Source organism: Cetorhinus maximus, chromosome 7, assembly GCF_964194155.1.
Source record: "Cetorhinus maximus chromosome 7, sCetMax3.hap1.1, whole genome shotgun sequence".
Taxonomy (NCBI): domain Eukaryota; kingdom Metazoa; phylum Chordata; class Chondrichthyes; order Lamniformes; family Cetorhinidae; genus Cetorhinus; species Cetorhinus maximus.
The window spans coordinates 90,260,149-90,281,740 of NC_135885.1; the positions used below are offsets into that span (position 1 = coordinate 90,260,149).

General features: G+C 43.8%; 1 protein-coding gene across 1 annotated transcript; it reads left to right on the top strand.

The window, feature by feature from the left end:
• Positions 1–1,474: 1,474 nt before the first annotated feature.
• On the top strand, positions 1,475–20,919 carry LOC144682491 (protein-lysine methyltransferase METTL21C-like). The gene is made up of 5 exons (XM_078544887.1): positions 1,475–1,533; positions 13,858–13,975; positions 16,634–16,791; positions 19,471–19,588; positions 20,468–20,919. The coding sequence occupies exons 2-5, from the start codon at positions 13,870–13,872 to the stop codon at positions 20,875–20,877; spliced, it is 792 nt and encodes a 263-aa protein (XP_078401013.1). The 5' UTR covers positions 1,475–1,533; positions 13,858–13,869; the 3' UTR covers positions 20,878–20,919.
• The last annotated feature ends 673 nt before the right edge of the window (positions 20,920–21,592 follow it).

Here is a 21,592-nt window from a genome sequence, read left to right on the forward strand (position 1 = left end):
GTTTATCCCTTTGGCTCCATCACACTCCTACCACAACACTCCGGTGTATACTGTACAGTCCTTAACAATATTTCTACTATCCTGTCTGTATGTTATCACAAACATTTATCGTTCGCTAAATAAAATTCTTATTTTTCTAATTTACTGTTTATACTTCTCGCTAATTAAAGAAATGCACCTTTTGCAAACTTTTGGTCCTATTTTCTGGCTTACTTTGAAGTTAGATTCTACGTTTACCTTCTCTGTAACTTTTCATACACAAGATATATGTCAACGTCAGCAGGCAGTCTCAAAGCGCTGGCGCTTCATTCTAGTTGCATAAATGTAGCCCTTTGCAAAGCCAAGTTTTAAACCTGCCCAGTTTGTTGGCCTGAAATTTGATGTTTTAAATGCAGTGTTGCACTCTTTCAATGCAAGACACAGGCTGCTACCCACTCTCAGGGCATTAAAATTAATTGCTCAGCAACCGACTGTCCACATTGCCGTAAAAGTGCATAAGCAGAGTCCTGTCCTGGCTGGATAGAAACCTGGGTGCAGTACAAGTACAGTCGAGGAACGTGGACAAGTCTTGCATTGTGCTAAACAGATAGCACACTCAAGACAACAGATTCATTCCGGTGTCATTTAGATGTGTTTGTTCAGCTGAATAATTAAATAAGCCTCTCGGTTGAAGTTCTAAGGTTACAGCTCCCAGAGATCGTCTTGTACTGGCCAGGATCGTATGTCTGAGTCATGGAGCAGTTGAGTAGATGAGCTGCGGCTTAGAGCTTTCACATTGTTCTCGCGATCGCTCTTTCATCGGGAACCCCAGAGAAATAACTTAGATCGTTGTTTCTGCCATTTCTCGGTGATTTCCTCTGACCTTCCACCGAAGTAATAGCGGATACTCTGGAATTCATACTTTTTATTAAGGGTGATTCTCCCAATGTTAAAATCATGTCAGATGTTCGAGTCTGGTGTTCTGGTGATTACACTCTCCTGCATTAGAGATGCCAGTGAGTCAAAATAGTCACTAATGAATTATGTCGGCCCCACCCAGGATACCAGGATGTGGATTAGAATCCTTCTCCCAGATATATTTCCTTCTCCTTCCACTATCTTTAGAGGAATTGTAACTGCTCAGCAATTTATGGCTTGTCCCCTGGGCATGCTGCGTTCTGAATAGATGCCTGTTATAATGCGCCAGCATCAGTTAACCAAGGAAAGATGTGGCTTTTTTTAAAAATGTTTTTCTAAATGAAAGTATGTTGGCATCAACCTCAGTTGGACGAGGCCAGAGTAACATCAAACCTCTCCAATACCAGCAAAAGGGCTCTTTGAGGCAGGAGCAAGTGTTTGAATTCTGTTCCCCTGATATAATGAATTCTGTTGTTATTTGCTAATGTTGCTGTGTAATTGTCAATAACAAAACCACTTGCCTTTTGGAGGCGTGTCCTCCGGAGGTAACTTTATTTACTGCAGTCCAACTCCGAATGCTGTTGATCCTTCCCAAGAGTGAAGACAGAGAACAGCTCTCGGTCTTCTTTAGAAAAGGTACACGTTTTATACATAGTTTCATATTTTTAATTCATGGTGTTTAATTTACTCAATTTGCAAAAAAAAAATCATTCACACATAATTAGACTTTTCTTGTTCATATTTTGATCAAGTTTTGCTGAAATATTTGCATTTAATTTAAATTAAGATTTAACGTGCTGGAAATTAGCACTGTGTGATGTGCATTTTTGAGTGCTAAGAACGAGAACTTTAATATAGTGGTCACGGTATTTGTGCATACCGGGGCGGGTGTGGAATTGAACAAGGTACCATATTGGTCGGGGTGTTAGTGTGCGCATTGAACCCCTGCCTGAATATGGAGAGCTGGCAGATCACATTGCCCTCTTGGATGCAGTATATCTTAAAGAATGAAGATATACTATGTAGAGCAGGACATGCTCCTGAAAGGAGCAGGGGGCAGGGCGCAAGCAAAGTGTCTCAGCAAGAGGCCACATCAAATTAGGGTAGTCAGGGAGCAAGTCTCCTATCTGAACCTCAGTGAGAAACAATGTATGTTACGCCTGCACTTCAGTAAAGACACCCTCAATGAAATCTTCTACCTGTTGCAGCCACAAATCAAACTTAAAACAGGGGAAGGACTGTGGGTGTCGCTGGCAAGGTCAGCATTTATTGCCCATCCCTAATTGCCCTTGAGAAGGTGGTGGTGAGCTACCTTCTTGAACCACTGTGGTGCAGGTACACCCACAGTGCTGTTAGGAAGGGAGTTCCAGGATTTTGACCCAGCGACAGTGAAGGAACAGTGATATATTTCCAAGTCGGGATGGTGAGTGGCTGGGAGGGGAGCTTCCAGATGGTGGTGTTCCTATTCATCTGCTGCTGTTGTCCTTCCAGATGGTAGCGGTTGCAGGTTTGGAAGATGCTTTCAAAGGAGCCTTGGTGAGATCTTGCAGTACATCCTGTAAATGGTATACACTGCTGCTACTGGTGGTGGAGGGAGTGAATGTTTGTGGAAGGGGTGCCAATCAAGCGGGCTGCTTTGTCCTGGATGGTGTCAAGCTTCTTGAGTGTTGTTGGAGCTGCACTCATCCAGGCAAGTGGAGACTATTCCATCACACTCCTGACTTGTGTCTTGTAGATGGTGGACATGCTTTGGGGAGCCAGGAGGTGAATTCCCAGTCTCTGACCTGCTCTTGTAGCCACAGTATTTTTATGGTTAGTCCAGTTCAGCTTCTGGTCAATGGTAACCCCCCAGGATGTTGATAGTGAGAAGGCTGAGAAAGTGACAGTGGCCATGAACCTTTATGTGTCTGGTTCCATTCAGGCTGGAGCTGGAGATACTTGCAACATGGCCTAGTTTGCCATTCACTGTTGTGTAAGGTGGGATGAGGAGAAGGGTGGTTACTGAGCCTGTCTATTCAATGGGAGCCAAATGCATTTCATTCTCAGTTGCCAGACAAATGCAGGCAGTGCAAGTATGCAGCTACAGTAGGACTGCAGGCTTCCCATGGTGCAGGATATCCTGACTGCAGGTGCAACATGTCAACTCTGCCATACCCCAGAACCAAAAGGGATTGCACTCCCTCAATGTCCAGCTGGTGTGTGACTGTAGGCAGCAAATCATGCAGATCAATGCTTGGTATCCTGGCAGCAGCTATGATGTCTTCATTCTGCGGCCGTCTGTATTTGAGCCATCACGGCAAATTATATGATGGTTATTGGCAAGAAGGGCTATTAGTTGAAGATATGGCTGATTATTCTGGTGTGCAACCAGCATACATGTGTACAACATGCATACAATGAGAGCCATCCCATCATACGAAATACAATAGAGCAGACCATTTGTATGATGAAACAATGATTCTGTTCTTCTGGAGGAACCCTGCAGTATTCAGCAGAATGGGTATACAGTCTGTTGTATGTTGCATAAACTCACCATCATGAGGGGACAACCCCAGTTATACGATGGGTAGTTAAGGAGCAGGAGCATGAGCAGGGAGAGGAGTAGTCGGAAGAAGAGAAAGGTGAAGAGAATCTAGATATCTCCTTTCTCTCTGGGCTTTCCATGAGGAAATGAGCCAAGTGAGATAATAGCAACCACAACCCCAATTCCCTATTCGCTAACTGTTCCACACCTTACCTTCCCTTTGTCACTGACCAACAGCACCTGCATGGCCCCAATGCACAAATAAAAGTCACCCCAAAATAAATATTCCAAACCAAGTTTATAACTGAAATTATTTTGCATACAAAAGTCAACAAACTACACTTGTGCATTCCCTCAGTGTCTGTGTCTCGTGTGTTTTTGCCTGTCCTGGTGCTCCGACACAGTGTTACCCTCATGACTGCAGAATAGCTGGTGGAAGGCTGCTGACTTCCAGTGGAGAAGCTTGCAAATGGCCTTGGAAGATAACCTCGAGCAGTCCTGGGTCAGAAGGCCCCTCTGCAGACTGCACCACATGGGGCATGGGTGGCAGCAGTCTGGGCTGGCTATTCGATAGGTAAAAGCAGGGGCACTGGTGGAATGGCAGTGGTGGGAGGATGAATGTTGTTTTCCAAGAGAAGCACCTTAGGTTAGTGCTCCATGGAACCACTACCACTCCCCACCGGACAGCACTACAGCAATCCTAGAAATCGACTGGAGGACAGGTAGCTGGATTGTAGTGACAACCCGCAAGCTCCTTTCCACAATATAATCCACACCCTATGATGGCAGCAGCCTTACCCTGCAAGGCACAAGCTGACCTTGAATGAGATGTCTGACTTTCCACTGCTTGTGCTACAATGGAAGTTGTGACACTGGCCATCAGATGCTGCAGCATGGTTGGATGCACAACTTTGGAAACAGAGTTGGCCACCTCTACCATGCTGGAAAGGATGGGCTCCAAACTTCACGCGAAGCCCTGTGTCAAATTTGTGCTGGATTCTTCCTTGCCCCTCAACATTGATCGCAAGCTTTTTGCCATTTCATTGTGCACATCCATCAGTGTTTCACATCTGATTCCTCTGTAGTGGAGCCTTCCCATTGAACTGGCACCTGTTCTATTCTTGCCCCATGTCCTGGCTGCAAGCACCTCACTCCCAATGTCTCACCATGTGCATATCCTGCCTCTAATCTCACCACTAAGATATGCGCAGTGCCAATACTTGAGCTGGTGGCTATGAGTGCAAAATCAAGTGATGGTGCTGTGTTTTCATCATCACTTCTGGGTGTTCCTCCACTGCCTGGCCAGGTTGCACCTCTTGTGTATCTGAAAGGAGAGAGGCACAAATATCAGGTTATGGTGGGGGCAGGGCCTGCAGGTGAATGTAAGAGGGACATGCTTACACAATTTACAGCTTGCAAATCAGAAGCATGTGTGGGGTGAGTGGGAAGTGGGATGCGAGGAGGAGGATTCGGTATGAGGTTACTTTAAGTCCCGGACCTCTTACCTAATGTCCCAAAATTGGGAAGGGCCTGAAAACTGTGTCCTGCCCTGGAAACTATAAGCCCCATCAGGCACTGCTGTCCATCATATCTGGGTCACAGCACACTGATTTCCTACTCTTTGAGTTCTGGATTAAAGGTTGAAGCCAGCTTGGGCCGCCTCTCATCCTCTCCTTTCCCTGTCCCAGCTAGGTCCAGCTCGGTGGAGAAATCAGCCTGGCTTTGGTTATTCTATTCCCCACTGCCCCATCCCCCACTCCAGGACCCAAAATCCAGAAAATCTCTGTATCCAGTACACGTCCAGTTCCAAGCTTCCCGAATACGGAGTCCAGTACATGAATCATCGTCAATGGTTTCAGCCTTACCATTGGTACTATGACTAGGATGGCAGGAGTGGGCATATGATCAAGCCCCACTACTCTGCAGGTCATACCATTAATTTAAAAGTTTAATTTTCTCTCCAAAATAGACAATAGTTCATTTCCTCTACTGGTGCCCAGAATAAAAGAGTCTTCAAACAGGCTTCTTTCAATAAACTCTGAACAATTGTTTATTATAAAACAAAACTTCTTTTAACAAGCTTCAAGTACTGGTTAATGCACAAATATAATCAGGAGGTATAACTATCTATCTCTTCCTAAAGAATTCTCCCAGCACATTCACAGATACACACACATACAAACAAAGGATAAACAGATAGAGTCTCTCTGCAGAGATGGGCTTTAGAGGATAGGTATTACAAAAATAAAGGATATAGTTCGCAGGGTTTCAGCTCTGTGAACCTGGAGTTCCCTCGTGTGAAAACGACCACTGGTCCCAGTGGACGTCTGGAAGTTCTCACGAGCTAATCTCAGCTTTACAGGTCCAAATGTAGACCTGCACTCACATGAGGGTTCTCTGGCTACAGGTTGATAGGCACATGCACTTTCAGGCAAGGTAGAGAAAGGGAGCCAGTTAGGGAGCCTTCCTTTCTCAGCTTGTTCCCCAACAAGACCGCCTTCAAAACAAGCAGGTTCACAACTTGTGTTTTTTCTCTCTCCCATGTGATTTCCAGCAAGTTACCAACCTTTGCCTTTCAGTTTTCTCCCCATCAATTAAAGTGATTGCTTTTCAAAACAAACAACCAGATCTTCCTCAAGTACAATAAAGGTCAGGTGATTTCTTGAAGAGGCCTGCTTGTTGACAGTTCCAAGTGAACTTATGACCTTTCTAAAAATGATTCCAGGTCAGCATCCAAATGTACGGATAATGCAAAGCCCTTCCATTTTGTAAAAGGTAAATTCAGACTTGAGATGTATGATTCTAACACTGACCAGAGCCGCAACAATTGGCATTCCAATAATGATCAGCATCGTCTCCTCCATGGTGGGATAGGACATGCAGGCAACACCTATCTCCCTTTGGTTAGCTCCTGCTGTCTCTGGTTATGCCACCTTGTGCTGCAGGAAGAGGAAGTATTTCAATGAGTGTGGTGCAATGTGTTTGGCTGATGTGCCTGTCATGGTTGAATTGCATGCTGTGAGATGTGGGTGTGAGGCTTGCAGCAGTGCTAATTGTGTGGGAGTGAGGTGAGGCACATCAATAATACGTATGAGTCATTGATAGAGATTGTTCGTAGGTGAGTGATGGGGTGTAGGAAATTGAGCTTTGTCTGAGGCCAGTGGTGCAGTTGATAGGATGTGGCTTTTGAAGATGCATTCACTGACCTTGAACACTCATGTGAGGTCATTAAACTTCATGCAGCACTGCATACAGGTCTTTGGTGCTTGACTGCTGGCATCAACCTCCACAGCTATCTGCTCACACTCCTTTTAGAGCATGTGTCTGGGTGGGGCGCCTGGCCCCATGCAGATACAAGACATCCCTCCTCCATCAAGTTATTCAGTGCAGCGCTTAAAAACATTGGAGTTCACTTGCTCCCATGTTGTGCAATTCTTCACCGTTTTCCAGGTCACGTTTATTTCCTGCACAACTCCCAGCATGCGCTCCAGCCGAAGTGCCTCTCTTTAGCTTTCAGCAGTGCTTTAAGTGGTGCTGGCACGTTACAATTTTGAATCCTCCACTGATGTGTGAAGCAAATGAACAGCTCAGTTTAGCACTGGATGTATGCACCAAGGCCCAGATTTTCATGCCTCCGCCCATGTCAGAACGGAGGCAGGCTGAAAAAAATGGCAGACAGGACTCGGATACGTTAGTCCTGCCCCATTTTCATCTGTGCATATTTGCATTTGTGTGGAAAAGGGGGCGGGGCATGTTTCACATGAGTTCAGAGAGAAGTTGGAGGAGCCATAACCTGTAGTGGAAAAAGTTTTCAGACCCCGTTTTCATTGTTCCTGATGCTGCAGTGAAGGACTTTGGAAGCATGTCCTCAGCAAGGAGACATGAAAGCTGTTGGAGGGCAGACTGAAGGTGGGGAAACTTTAATAAACTAATAACAGTTTGGGATAACATTGAATAAAGTCAGCTTCATCACTGTTCAAAGTGCTGGCCTTATATCCGTGAGGGGGGCGCAGGGTGGGGGTGGGGGGGGGGGGGGGGGGGGGGCGGGGGGCAGGGGGGGGGGGCAGAGGGAGCGATTAGTGCTGGATCACCTCAGGAGCTGTAACATTAGCTGGCTGCCAAGTGTATCGCTCCGAAGGATTTTACAATGTGTGTAGGTCTCTCACATGTCCAGGCCATCAAGGCTGGACAGTGGCAAACACATAGCATGCATCAAGAGGTAGTTTCAAGAGGCACAAATAAGAAGACATCCTCAGCACAGGGTGTATCATGTCAGGTCCAGGTCCAGCTATCTGGACATGTCAGAGCACCAGTGTAGGAGAAGGCTGAGGATGTCCATACAGATGGTCACAGATACCTGTGTCATTGTGCAGGACAAACCACCAGCCGGCAGGCTTTGCCCATAGCAGTCAAGGTTATGGTAGCCCTACATTTCTCTGTGCCCGACTTATTGCAACGCCCTGCTGCAAACCTGTGCAGTATTTCACAAGCAGCAGCCCAGCGCTGTATTACCAGAGTTACAGATACCCTGTTTGCAGGGTTCACCACCTTTCCCACAGACATGAACGCCCAGGTGCAGAGGGCAAAGGCTTTTGCCATGATACCTGACTTTCCCAAGGTGCAAGGGGTAATCAGTTGCACACAAATGGCCATCAGGGCATCCACAGTTAGACCTCAGAGATTCATAAATCAGAGCGCGTGAGGCCACAGAAGATATTCCTACACGTGTGTGTTCAATTTCCAGATAGTTGTCACAATGCCTTCATCCTGCAGGAGTACTGCCTGCCTCAATTATTCCACCCCATTCCCTAGGTGCATGGCTGGCTACTCAACGACAAGGCTCCCGTTTAAGGAGGTGGCTCTCCACTCTCCTGAGAACCCCACAGAATGGGACCCAATGGCATTACAATACGAGCCATATGCAGACGTGGACCATCATTGAATAGACTTCCAGACTGTTGAAGGTGTGCTTGGGCACTCTGGAGACACCCTGAAATACTCACCTGCCAGAGTCTCTAGGATAGTGGTTGTATGCTAAATGCTGCACAATATGGCGCAGAGAAGGGGGTGTATCTTGAGGGGGCAGCTGGTGAAGAAGGGCGCATGTCACCGGAAGATGATGAGGAGGAAGAAAAGGGAGAGGAATGGCTAGTGTAGAGGGTGAGCCTTTGGAGGCAGAGTGTAGAGCAGGTAGATCAGCGGACAGCATGCCTGAAAGCTGTTGGTGGGCTCCATGCAAGATGCCAATGTCACCAGGGACTTCCTAACAAAGTGGCAATTCATCGGAGTGACCAGGAGGAGCTCACAGCATAGCATGTGCATGGCGAGGAACCAAACCTGAGTCTTCAAGTGGAGGACATCTGTGTCACTATCCTTCACATTTTTATCATCACTGTGAGCGGGACTACAGGCTACTGTCTCAATCAGAACCAGCAAGAACCTTACTTAGTCTATGAAGATGTACCCTCAATGTGCCCTGTTACATGAATGAACATTGACAACCATTAGAGCAGATATTGCATGTATTTAGAATGTCTACCCAAAATTACAATTACAATAAACATCTATCTAACAGCACAGTGACCCATTTAGTGGTCATGGCGACAAGGCACCTTGCAAATGAGCAAACCCCTTCAAAGTGCCCCCTGTGTTACCTCTGAGGAGGTGAGGCAGGCTGCTCACTTCTCTGGCTGTGTAACTGTGAGGCCTCAATGTGCAGGAACCCGTTGGGATTCCTCCTGTGGCTGCGCTGCCTGCATCTCTGCTGTGGCCACTGAGACCTGTATCACAGATGCTGGCTTTGACAGGGGGACTGGGGAAGCCATGGAAATCAGCGTGCTGAAAGCTGCTTGGGACCCTCCCTCCTCCTCCTCCTTGACCTCCTCAGCCCTGGGTAGGCTTTCAGACAGCCTGGAGGGAATCAGCTGCTGGGATGCAGCTGTTGACCCCTCCAGCCACCATTGTGCCAACAGCGCAAGTGTCCTGTTTTGGGTATGCAGCTTCTCGTGTACTCCATGGAAATCAGCGCTCATGTTATGAATGGACTGTTCCAAGCCACTTGTACCCTGTGCAGAATCTCCCTCAGCTCACGTACGCACTCCAGGTGCTGCCACATGTGATTCTCTATGAGATTGGCCATTCTGTAGAAAGAGCTCACGTGCTTGAGCCCCTGAGACATGAGTAAGCCACAGATCCCTCCACTCACAGAGCATGAGTTTGCATTGCCATCGGGGACTCCCTGATGTCCACACCTCTGCTGTAGCTGATCTAAAAACTGAACCCCAAACAGTAACTTCTCAGGCCTTTCCTCAGTGTGTGCTGGAGCATCATTGTGACTGCCCTCCCTCCTCCAAGGGGAGCTGTCCATGAATGCCTCTGACTCTGACACCTCCTCCTGTACTCTGGTGCTGTGTGCCTCACCCAGTGGCCTCAACTCTCATTGCGTGCAGGAACTCACTGATGTACAAGTGTCTGTATTGGGGGATGGTGTGCTTGTCTGATATGAGGCAGCACCCTCAGACATCTCTTCCTCCTCCTGATGGCAGAGGGATGACCCGGCTCATGGGGGTAGCAGCATGCCATTGAGGCCTGTGTGAGGCACAAGACATGGTAATGAGAGTTGATCTTTGACATCCTAATGGCTATACGAACATGACACCATCCACATCGCCCTGTGCTCGGTATTCAGTGATGTGCCGCTTGCCACTGATGTAGTGATAATTGTATTCACCCCTGTCACCGCTCCATTTACTCCCCTTGCTACCATCATCCTTGACATTTCCTTCCCCCTCCCCCAGCACATCACCTCTCACCCACAATGAAAACATGCTGTTGTATGACTTGTCCACGGCCAATTGCACCTGGAATATGAGACTCTTCATCCCTGATGCTCTGGCGAAAAGGCACAAGTGCTAGATCCCTGGCCCTCTCCTCCGCAGCCCATATTGGCCTCAGCTGCGGTGTCCCACCACCAGTCCAGTCCATCTCCATGGCATTATGTGCCCTCTTTTCCTGTGAGGACAAGAGGAAGAGGTGTGAACCACATTGTACTCCTGCATGGACATACGCTGCTCATCAGTGTGGCTTGAACAGTGGGTCACAGTTGTTTTATAGCATGAGTGCCTCATGTCCACATAGTCCTCCTGGTTACAGGACATGCATGTACCATGCGTGGTCCACCCACACTATCATGCCAATTAGAGACCTTCAATGGCCATCTCTGCTCCAAGAAGGACACACTTAGCTTACCAGACTGCGGAAGGTCGTGGAAGCGCTTGCAGCACTGTATTCAGGTGTGCCTGTGTTCACCCTATACACTCACAATCAATACAATCTCCAGCCATTTGTGATGGTTGGGCAGAGCTTTCTGCCTGCTGGGTACAGGATGTCCCTCTTGCCGCTCACTGACTGGACCAGGAGCTCCAGGTCCTGGTCACTGTATTGAGGTGCACATGATGCCTGTCTCTCCATTGATGTTCTCCTCTGGGACATTCTGGCATGGCGGCAAACAAAGCACATGGGTCTTTATGCGTGCTCGCCTCATGTGAAAAGTCACAATTCATTGTCCAGTTGGATAATGGGATGACATTAACGAGTGGGGCACTGATAATTGGTACTGGGCTGCGTGCTGGCTGGGTGCCACTAGTGTGTCTGTCCGTGTGCCAGCATGGCAAGAGCGATTAACGAGTAGTCATGACCCAGGGGTCCATTGGACCCTGAGGTGCATATTGGTGTGACCACAGTGAGGTGCAGGGTGGCTTGATGGGCCAGGACTTGGCACCTTATTTTAAGCCGTCAGTGATCTGTTGGGATTAGAGGTCTTATAGCTGAAGGCTGTGTGCAGAGAGCCGATCCTAAAGTGTGACTCTGATCACAATTGCTGCAGAGTGCAGACATTTGACAGGAGAGCAGCTACAAGTGCCAGCAGTGAATCAATACTGCGTCAATGATAAGTAGAGGCAGCCAGCAAGGGAATGCAGCTTTCATAGAGAAGGGTCATGCTGGGACAACTTTACCACAATTATAAATCTATTGGCCATCACATATGATCCGAATAAATAATGATCTGACTACTCACATGACAAGGGTCAGAGGTGACTTCACAGTACTGGGTCAGCTGTCTCCTCATCAGTTTCACCTGCCAGCAATGGCATGAGAGGAGGGCCTTTATATCACGGCTGCAAAGTGATTTGCCCACCTCCACATCCAGGCCCGGTGCCCACTTTGCGGAGCCTTCAGAGTTGGTAGACCCGTCTCCATCACAAACCCATGTCCCCAGCATGAAAATAGGACAGACAGGCACCTCCACAACAGAGGCAGGATCACAGGGTCAGGAAAAGACAAAAATCAAGCCTTCAAATGAGCTGTCAACACAAAGCTGACATGTAGCCTGCATTCCATTGGACAGGCAAGGGTTAATCGCACATCCTGATCCCCACACCTGCTTTCAGGCGCTATCCCATTTAGCCCCTAAAGCAGGTTTGTGAGAAATAAATGTATCTTCATATTCACTAACTACTAGAGGATTTGCCTGTATGCATATTCCCAGGATTGACTGCCAAAGAATCCACCAAAAGTTGATAAGTGACCAACCTAAAAATATTAAAGCATACCAAAGTAATGATGAAGAATGCACTCACACAGGGGAATGGGTCCAAGAAATATGATCAGTGTAACTCTGTTAGTTGGGTTGTAAGCATATAATGTAAGGGACTAGATTAAACAAATTAGTAACTCATTATCAACCCCACTTCTAAAGAGATATTCTCTCTCATTTTGCACAGTGTGTATTCCAGTCCTGGACTGAATGACTTTCCACCCTGCAAAATTATGTCCTGATACAGTGAGGCACTGAGAAAAATATAGCCATGTTTGGTCACTGTATTTTTGATTAAATTATATTAGCAACACAACAGAAAAAAACCTACAGGAACAAAGGCAAAACACTGCAGATGCTGAATATCTAAAATAAATGTAGAAAGTACTAGAAATGCTCGGCAGAGCCTGAAGCATATGCAGAAACAGAGTTACTAGGTTGAATTTTGCCATGAGCGCCTGGGCTATTTCCAGATCGCAACCCTGCGTGTTTCAGTAACTTGCCTTCTGGCTTAGCTTTACGGGCAATGGCTAATTTGTTAGACCCCTTCCTCCCCCACCCTATCGTCCAATTTTGGATGGTGGAAAGGTTGCTGAGGTGCAAGGACCAATCAGCGGTCAGCATGTGAGGGAGACCAGCAGATTGCGCTGTGGTGTGCAGCTGTAGTGACTGGGGTGCAAGCAAGAGCATGGCAAAGACACGGAGATGCAATGATCCAGAATGATTTTCTTAATCCCCAGCACTTTCAGTGGCAGTAAGCTCCAAGAGATATTGCTGCAATGGTAGACATCTACCTACCCTTGACTGCAGGCTTCCCATTATCTTCCGATTGTTTACCAACCTCACGTAAAATTGGAGCTATTGGATCCTCCTGATGTGCACCTGTGAGCTGGAGAGCTATGCAAACTCCAGGGGTCCTGCTTACCTCTGGGAAAATTGGAATGATGTGGAAACTTGCAGCCTAATCACCTCTGTTAATTGGCTTTCCGTTACTGCTGAGTGCTGCAATGCTACACCTGATGAAAATGCATGGAGATGGGAACATGTCAGGGAGCTAGCTCGACATGTTTATCCACCACTTATCCTGCCCTCCAAACCCAAGTCCCAAGTTGCTGGGCCAATTCTGGCCAATGTTTCAGGTTGATAATCTTTCATCAGACCTGGGAGATGTTTAAGGTTAACAGCTTTTAAGCAAGTAAAAGGAGGAAACGAAAGAACAATGGGAAGGTCTCTGATAAGGTGCATCAGGACTTAGCATTTTGCATTTGGCCGACCATCCACCTCTCCTCCACCTAAGGGAAAAAACTCTAGCCCTCGGCCTTCACTTAAAGAATGCCCTGGCACAAGGCACCATGGATTAGTCAAAGGTATAGGTCTACCCATGTGCAAATTCAAAATCCAGCAATGCTGCTCTTGAAATTTACTGAGCCCAGCTCAGGTGACCCGTGAAACTTCTAGGAGTCATAGTCAACAGCAGTAAAAGACTGGAAGTAATTAAAAAACAAACACTGGGAGTGACTGGAAATACAGATACCAGGAATTGGAATAAATAACACATTAAAGTGCAAATGCAACAAAAATAAAAACACTTGGAGAAGAACTCTCTCTATTTGCCTCTTATCCTCCATCTCTATTCCCTATCCCAAACATAAAGCAATTGGGAGGTTATTCCTAAAACAGAGAGATATTCCTCAGTCACTCCCCCCACCTGGGTGCTCTCCTGTTGGGCTGGGGCCAGCATCCTCCTATTTGACATCTCTTGTTCGCCAGTGACTGAACTCCACTCAACTAATACCCAAAAGGTGTTATTCTTCAATAATCTGATTTGTGATTGGTGCAGAATCTTTCTGCAATGGAGACCATCTCTATGCTAGATATATCTGCAGAAGATGAAGAAGAATTTGAAATCCGACGCCAGGAAGAGCGGTCAGAAACGGATTCTTCTGATGAAAATGAAGGTATAGTTATATTTAACCACTATATTTTTTCTAGAATTTGATCAACGTCCTCATAGTAAATGTGCATTTATCTTTTTCTCGGAGCATGGATGTGTGTATATATATATATATATATATATATATATAGATTACAAATACTAAGTATAAAAATGTCAAGAATCTTCAAAGGATTAAGGTGCTAATTAGAAAAAAATGAAGTTGAAGTGGTAGAATATAGAAGATAATTCTGACAACTCCACATTAAAATGATTGATTTATGACCACCTTGCAGAGCCATATAGCCAAACTCAGATTATATGGAAAAGAAAATGGTGATGTATGGAACAACAGCAGCAGGAGTAATGAGGGCATCATCATGACTGGGATTTTCTCGTAGTAACGAGAGCGAAACTGTTAGCATTCACCCTTATTATTCTGCAGAAACAGGCAGCAACTTCTGGAGTTTGCACGTGTGCCGCTCAAGATGGAAATCCAGAGGTTGTTGCCAATGCTCCTCCATAGATCTCCACTTTTGAAGTCTCCCCCACCCAATACCAACACCACCCTTGCCCCACCAATTCCATGCAGACTGCAATCAAGTAAAAATCATGGACTGACGAGAACTTTCACACTATTAATCTTGTTGTAAAAATCCTTGATAAAGCTACAACTCGTTGAATGGGATTTTAACAGCATACTAAGTTTATAATTATTGTTAAACCACTTCACTGGTCCTGAAAAACTAAAACTAATTTTATATTTGTTGAATGATAAATTTCATTACGATTAAAAAAATTAAAAATGTGGATTTTTTTAAGTTTATGTTTTAAATTCGACCATTTGTATAATCCAATCATTTATTTTGCTATTTGTAAAACTTAAACTAGAGGGGAAGGAACTAGAAGTACTTCCTGATTTGTTGTCTGTGAGAATACTTCAATTTGATTGGCTGCTTACCCTTCTTGATGACATTACTATACCTGGAGATCCCCTTGACTTGGCATCAGATTCAAACAGATGTCTGGAAAGAAGAAATCCATAACACAGAGATCACTAGACCGTGTGCAGAGCTTTCACTGAGGTCAGCAGCAAGTACCATCATTCTGCTGTTGACCACAAAATCTGGGTCCATATTTATTTTGGAAAACATGTAGATTTATACTGTTAAAATGGTTGGCTCTGCATTTATATCTCTCAAATGTATTCCTTTGCTAGATTTCACTACAATACATTGTGAAGTATTGTGATGCCAATGTCCTTTACCATCAAGCTGTGGATATAAATATATGTTATCTCCATGTATGCAGCATAAATCTACAGAACAGTTGCTCAGAAATCTCAGGTGTTCCAGATATTTCTATTAATTGTAAGGCAAAGGATTGTTCAGTTGCCTTCATTGTATCTTCCTTGACCTGTGAATGGTGCTGTTATCTTCCACTTGCTGAGTAATAGGCTTAGGCATCAATGGGTAGAATCACAAACAAGATACTGCACTTCCAAGATGTTTTGATGTATTCTAAATAACCCGTGATTCTCTTTCTTCTTGTGTTATTTATTATAATGTTTCCCCTGCTTCTGCCCCGAACTCCCAGTGTTACTTTTCCATATTGTTGCAAGGAGGCAATGAATTTTTAACAATTGAAAAGTCACACATTTGAAATTTGTTTTCTAGCAACTGTTTTGTTGCTTTTTTCTACAAATAGATTTTGCAAATATATGGAGCTTAACATCTATTGACTGATATTTTCTTATTTTCTCAGATGGGAGAGGAGCTTGCATGTAAAATTATGGAAATACTTTTTTTTCTTTGGATAATCATTGATTAGCAATTTGTGTTGTTAGTTTTGGAACTTGTTCATCTAATAACAAAACTGTAACTCTCTTGGCCAGAAAAATAGACAACCTAGGTATATTTGAGTCTTTTACGGAGATGGTTGGTGGTGCTGTGTGTTGCTATTTCTCCCTGCCAAAGTATAATTTGCTTTTCCTTAGTCCTGCACTGTATAATAATCTGCAGCCAAGAGGACTAGTAGTAATCTTGACCCAGGCTCCTTGCCATTCTACACTGAAACTACTTCACTCATATTATGAGTGTCACCTGATTAAAATATCTTGAACAACACCACTTTCCTTTTATATTGTATCTTTAATATAAAAACACAAACTTAGATGATTCACAGATGCTGAATCCAAGAGGGACATAGGTGAGGAGAGGGAGGTAGAGGAGTGCAGGAGGGAATTCCAGAGCATAGGGCTTACGTAGTTCAAGGCAGCACCACAAACTGTGGGATGAAGGGAGGTGGTGGACAAGATGCTAGAGTGGGAGGGACAGAGAATTCAGGTATGGGGGGAGGCTGTGTGGTTGGTGGAGATTATGGCGATCGGGAGAAGCAAAGCCATGAATTGTTAAAGATTAGTCAGACGATTTTGTTTTCAGTGCCAGCCTATTTCGGAGACAAGGTAACATTTTAGTTACTTCCTGGAGGAGGTTTTAATGAGAAAATGGAAGGCAGATCTTAATCAGGGTTTGTTTTCAATTATATATGAAAACGCACAAGAGCAACAAAATGCATCTTACATAAAGAGCGATATGTCATCAATCTGTTGATAGCACATTATCATTTCAATCCTAACTATATTTTCTTTGTTAATTGTCATCTTATGTTTTATTTCTACTAGAAGTTCTCATGGACGCCAAGAAGTCTTCAGGTGCTGCTCATCAAAGTTGGGCCCCCTCAGTTTATGTCTCTTTTCTAAAGGAACATTACCTGTTTGCAGGTTATGAGATCACCATCTATGAATCTATTGATCATTTTGGAGCTGTGACCTGGCCAGGGGTATGTCTTACTTAACATACATTGAATTTAGAACTTAGACTTGGGGAGGAGAAAGAAAATGGGAGACATAGAATAAAGAAACAAATGAATAAACACACTTCCCATGGTTCACAGGAGTTGGTATAAATTTGCTGTCATCTATTAATTTGTGACAAATATTATGAATACCAGGTTTTGGCATAGCATACTCGAATTCTGTGGTGTTGTATCTTCCCTAGAGGGGAAGAGCGGTCACAAGTTCATGCATCCCATGCAGTGGTAGTTATGAACACTTCTGAGTCTGTTTGAGTCACTGTAATTCACCTCAGGGCAGCCCAGGCAGAGGCCTGGAAACAGCTTGTCACCTTCTTATGGTGCATGACATTGTGATACAACAAGAAGGGTGTTAAAATTAAAAATGATCCTTATTGCATTACCACATAGCTGAGGATCATGCTGTTGGAGGGAATTACATTATCATACTTCAGACCAGATTTTCCAAATTATGATCTAAATAGGTCTAATGATTAGTGATGAATTGGAGTGTACTGGATTATTTATCCCTAAATGCTATTAATATTGTATCAAAGATGAGCCATTTCTCCTTCTAAATTTAAACATTTGAAATAATTATGAGTAAGAAAAGCATTAAGTTTTGTCTAATCCTGTTGACCTTTGAATCTTTCTACTAGTTGGAAGATGTTATGGAGCCCAACTGTGAAGGGGTTGATCCAAAAGTAATACACATAGGGATCATTTAACATTGCCTTTGTTAATGTAGTTCTCTCATACCATGTATCGTCAACATTAGCATTCAGACAGGTGTCATTAGCACTCAACATTTAAGCAATAATACAATCGGGTAGTCGTCAGAAGAAGAGGATAATTCTTTGTAACTGTTTGCATTTTTTTAAAAAAGGTCCCAATGACAAGTTCCCTCAAGCGATACTATAAACTTTATATTGTCTCAAAACAGCAGATTTACACTGTGCTTTCAGTTTTTAAAAAATAACCGATAAGCTGGCAATAATTTCTGAACATATGAATTCGGAGCAGGAGTAGGCCACTTGGCCCCTTGAGCCTGCTCTGCCATTCAATAAGATCATGGCTGATCTCATTTTAACCTCAATTCCACATTCCCACCTACCCCGATAACCTTTCACCCCTCTTGCTTATCATGAATCTATCTATCTCTGCCTTAAAAATATTCAAAGGCTTTGCTTCCACCGCCTTTTGAAGAAGAGAGTTCCAAAGAATCATGATCCTCAGAAAAAAAATTTCTCATCTCTGCCTTAAATAGGCGACCCCTTAATTTTAAACAGTGACCCCCCCCCCTTCAGTTCTAGATTCTCCCACATGAGGAAACATTCTCTCCACATCCACCCTATCAAGACCCCTCAGGATCTTATATGTTTCAATCAAGCAATATAATGCAGCAATAAATCAGTTTATAAATATGGCTTAAAATAATGCAGCACTTGGTATTATGACAAACACTGTATCACTTTAATCATGAGTTAATTGGAACTATACAAAGTATTTGTATTTGCCATTGTTATATTTCGGGTTTTATGCTAGATACTCTACATGGATTCAGTAACAATCATTTCCAAAATCAAATTTTAGAGCCCCTAAGTGTATTTTTTCCAGCACAATATCGAGATAAAAGCTAGTGAGTCCTGGGGCTTGAACAAAGAAGTTGTCCCTGTACACCAGTTACTGAACTGACTATGTGCCAACAAGTTGTTATCCATGTCTTCAATGGACAGACTTGACATAAAGCAGGTACATTCATAGCAATCACTGTGAATGTGTTACATTAACGTACAAATTTTATTCTTTACAATATACCAAATTAAGGATGCTTTCTCTAGTTATCCAACATACATTCAACCTTTATCTTACCTGATAAACTATGTATGGAGTCAATGTAGCTCCACAATAGAAAAATACTGCAGGTGCTGGAAATGCTCAGCTGGTCAGGCAGCATTTGTGGAGAGAAACAGGGTAAACATTTCAGGTCATGATGATCCTTCATCAGAACTGAGGCAAGATAGAAATGTAATGGGTTTTGAACAAGTGAAAGGGGGGGAGGAAAAACAAAAGGGTATGTCTATGATATGGAGAGGAGAGATTAAATGACAAAAGGCACAAAAGCAAAAGGGTGCAGTAATGGGTATAGTAAAGAAACTTTTAATTTCTCTTGCTCAAAACCAATTGTATTTCTATCTTTCCCAAGTTCCTGTCATGACCCGAAATGTTAACCCTGTTTTTCTCCACAGATGCTCTCTGACCTGTTGAGTATTTCCAGCATTTTCTAGTTTTATTTTCACCTAACTTCCTGCTGGAAACATAGTGGAACTGCTTAGTTGGGTTTCGACAACCTCAAGTAAAACCCACTCCATCGCTTCTGGCCTCAGGGTTCTCAATCAAGGACTACAGCCAATCACTGATCATGCCCTGTTCTCAAAGAATTTTTGGTTAGGCTTTTCTGTCAGCATTTCCCATTCAGTTTTGTTATGCCAACTGTAACAATGTAATTTTAGATTCTGGACAAGAGTTGACTCAAGCTTCTGATGTTTCTGAATTTCATTACCATCTTGCATGGAAATAATGCTTGAATTCTTCAAGTTACTGTGGGAAATATTAGTATATAGTTAATATACAAAATATTGACCAGGGTTATAATTGTTTCTATAGGCAGTTGAGTTGTGCCATTTTCTAGAAAGCAACAGGACGGAATTTAATCTTAATGACAAAAATGTACTAGAACTAGGTGCTGGAACAGGACTGGTGTCTATTGTGGCGGGCTTACTAGGTATTTATATTTTTCTCCCTATCTTCACTTTTGCAATAACAGCTTGCATTTACATAGCGCCTTTAATGTAGAAAACCATCCCAAGAAGTTTCTGGGAATGGACACCAAGCAGCAGCAACCAAAAACCTGGACAAAGAAGGGGTTTTCAAGAGGATCTTGAAGAATGAAGGGTCTCGAGGCATAGGGGTCCAGGGAAGGAATTAAGTTTAACGCTGACTACCACGGGGGCTGGTGGGAAGAAGTGTGCAAAAGGCTGAAGTCAAAGGAACAGGCAGTTTTGGGTAGGGATTCTAACAGTGGAGAAGACGAGTGAGTTAAGGATTTAAACACACAGCGCTGTAAAGGCACTTACCTTCTCCCTGAAACTGTCCTCGCTTTTCAGCTGCCAGACCTCCCAAGGCCTGGGAAACCGGCCGCCCATTGTAAAACCTGGAAAGCAGGTTAAATCGGCACTGCCAGTCTCAGTAAAATTGCCAACCCGTCTCCGGGAGCGGATTGGCTGCCCGCGCCCTGTCCTGCCTCCGTTAAAGACACAAGTCGGCGTGTTCAGATTTTCAAAATCGTGAATATCTGACACAACCCCAATCAACCCGTTATTTGGTGTGGATATTCAGCCCACAGTTTCTCTCAAACTGTGAATCAGAAGGACAGTTAACCAAGAATTTTGATTTAAAGAAATCTTAATTAAATTTTACATGTGTATTTACTGACTTACACAGGCCCCCTAGCTAAGGTGAAGACGTGCACGCTGTATTTTTCAATGTGACGTAATACATTTACCAATATAGAGTAACAGTTTAATATCATTCAATATAGAATGATAATATTGACAATTTTGTATGCACCTGCATGTCTGATTGTTTATGCCTTTTCTCTCAGGTGCTAATGTAACTAGTACCGATCTCACTTGTGCGATTGGAAACTTGCAAAGTAATCTTATGAGAAATACACGACGGAGAAGCAAGCATCAAGCCCAGGTTAAGGAGTTGGTTTGGAACGTCGATTTAGATAAAAACTTTCCTCAATCTGTTCATCATTATGATTACATCTTAGCAGCTGATGTCGTTTATCATCATGACTGTTTGGATGAGTTACAGGCTACATTTGAATATTTTTGTCAACCAGGCAGTGTAATATTATGGGCAAACAAATTAAGATTTAATACAGACCACGATTTTTTGGAAAAATTCAAGGCAACGTTTGATGCTATAGTTCTGGCTGATATCCCTCATTTGGAAATAGTAATAATTAAAGGAACAATGAAGACACAATTAGTGAAGAATACTTAGTGGGAAATTGGCATGTTTTTCATTCAAAATAATGCGCTTAATTCAAAGTTTTAATGGAAACCATTCTTTCCTATCTTAAATAAACCCTACATAGTATTCAATGCTTTTGAAATTTACACATTTAACATTATAGAGTCATAGAAAGTTTACCGCACAGAAAAAAGGCTACTTGTCCCATTGTGTCTGTGCCGGCAGAAAAACGATCCAAAACAAAAACAAAAATACCTGGAAAAACTCAGCAGGTCTGGCAGCATCTGCGGAGAGGAACACAGTTAACGCTTCGAGTCCGCATGACTCTTCAACAGAACTAAGTAAAAATAGAAGAGGTGAAATATAAGCTGGTTTAAGGGGTGGGGTAGAGCTGGATAGAGGGCCAGTGATAGGTAGAGATAACCAAAAGATGTCATAGACAAAAGGACAAAGAGGTGTTGAAGGTGGTGATATTATCTAAGGAATGTGCTAGTTAAGGGTAGAAAGCAGGACAAACAAGGTACAGATAGCCCTAGTGGGGGGTGGGGTGAAGGAATCAAAATAGGCTAAAAGGTAGAGATAAAACAATGGATGGAAATACATTTAAAAATAATGGAATAGGTGGGAAAAGAAAAATCTATATAAATTATTGGGAAAAAAAAGGGGGTGGGGGATGGAGGAGAGTGTTCATGATCTAAAATTGTTGAACTCAATATTCAGTCCGGAAGGCTGTAAAGTGCCTAGT

What these genes read in the sequence shown, in the direction of transcription:
- LOC144682491 (XM_078544887.1), top strand. Translation starts at nt 13,870, where the DNA reads ATGGAGACCATCTCTATGCTAGATATATCTGCAGAAGATGAAGAAGAA. An exon ending in TTCTTCTGATGAAAATGAAG is followed by an intron (nt 13,976 to 16,633) that starts GTATAGTTATAT and finishes TATTTCTACTAG; the next exon opens with AAGTTCTCATGGACGCCAAG. An exon ending in TATTGTGGCGGGCTTACTAG is followed by an intron (nt 19,589 to 20,467) that starts GTATTTATATTT and finishes CTTTTCTCTCAG; the next exon opens with GTGCTAATGTAACTAGTACC.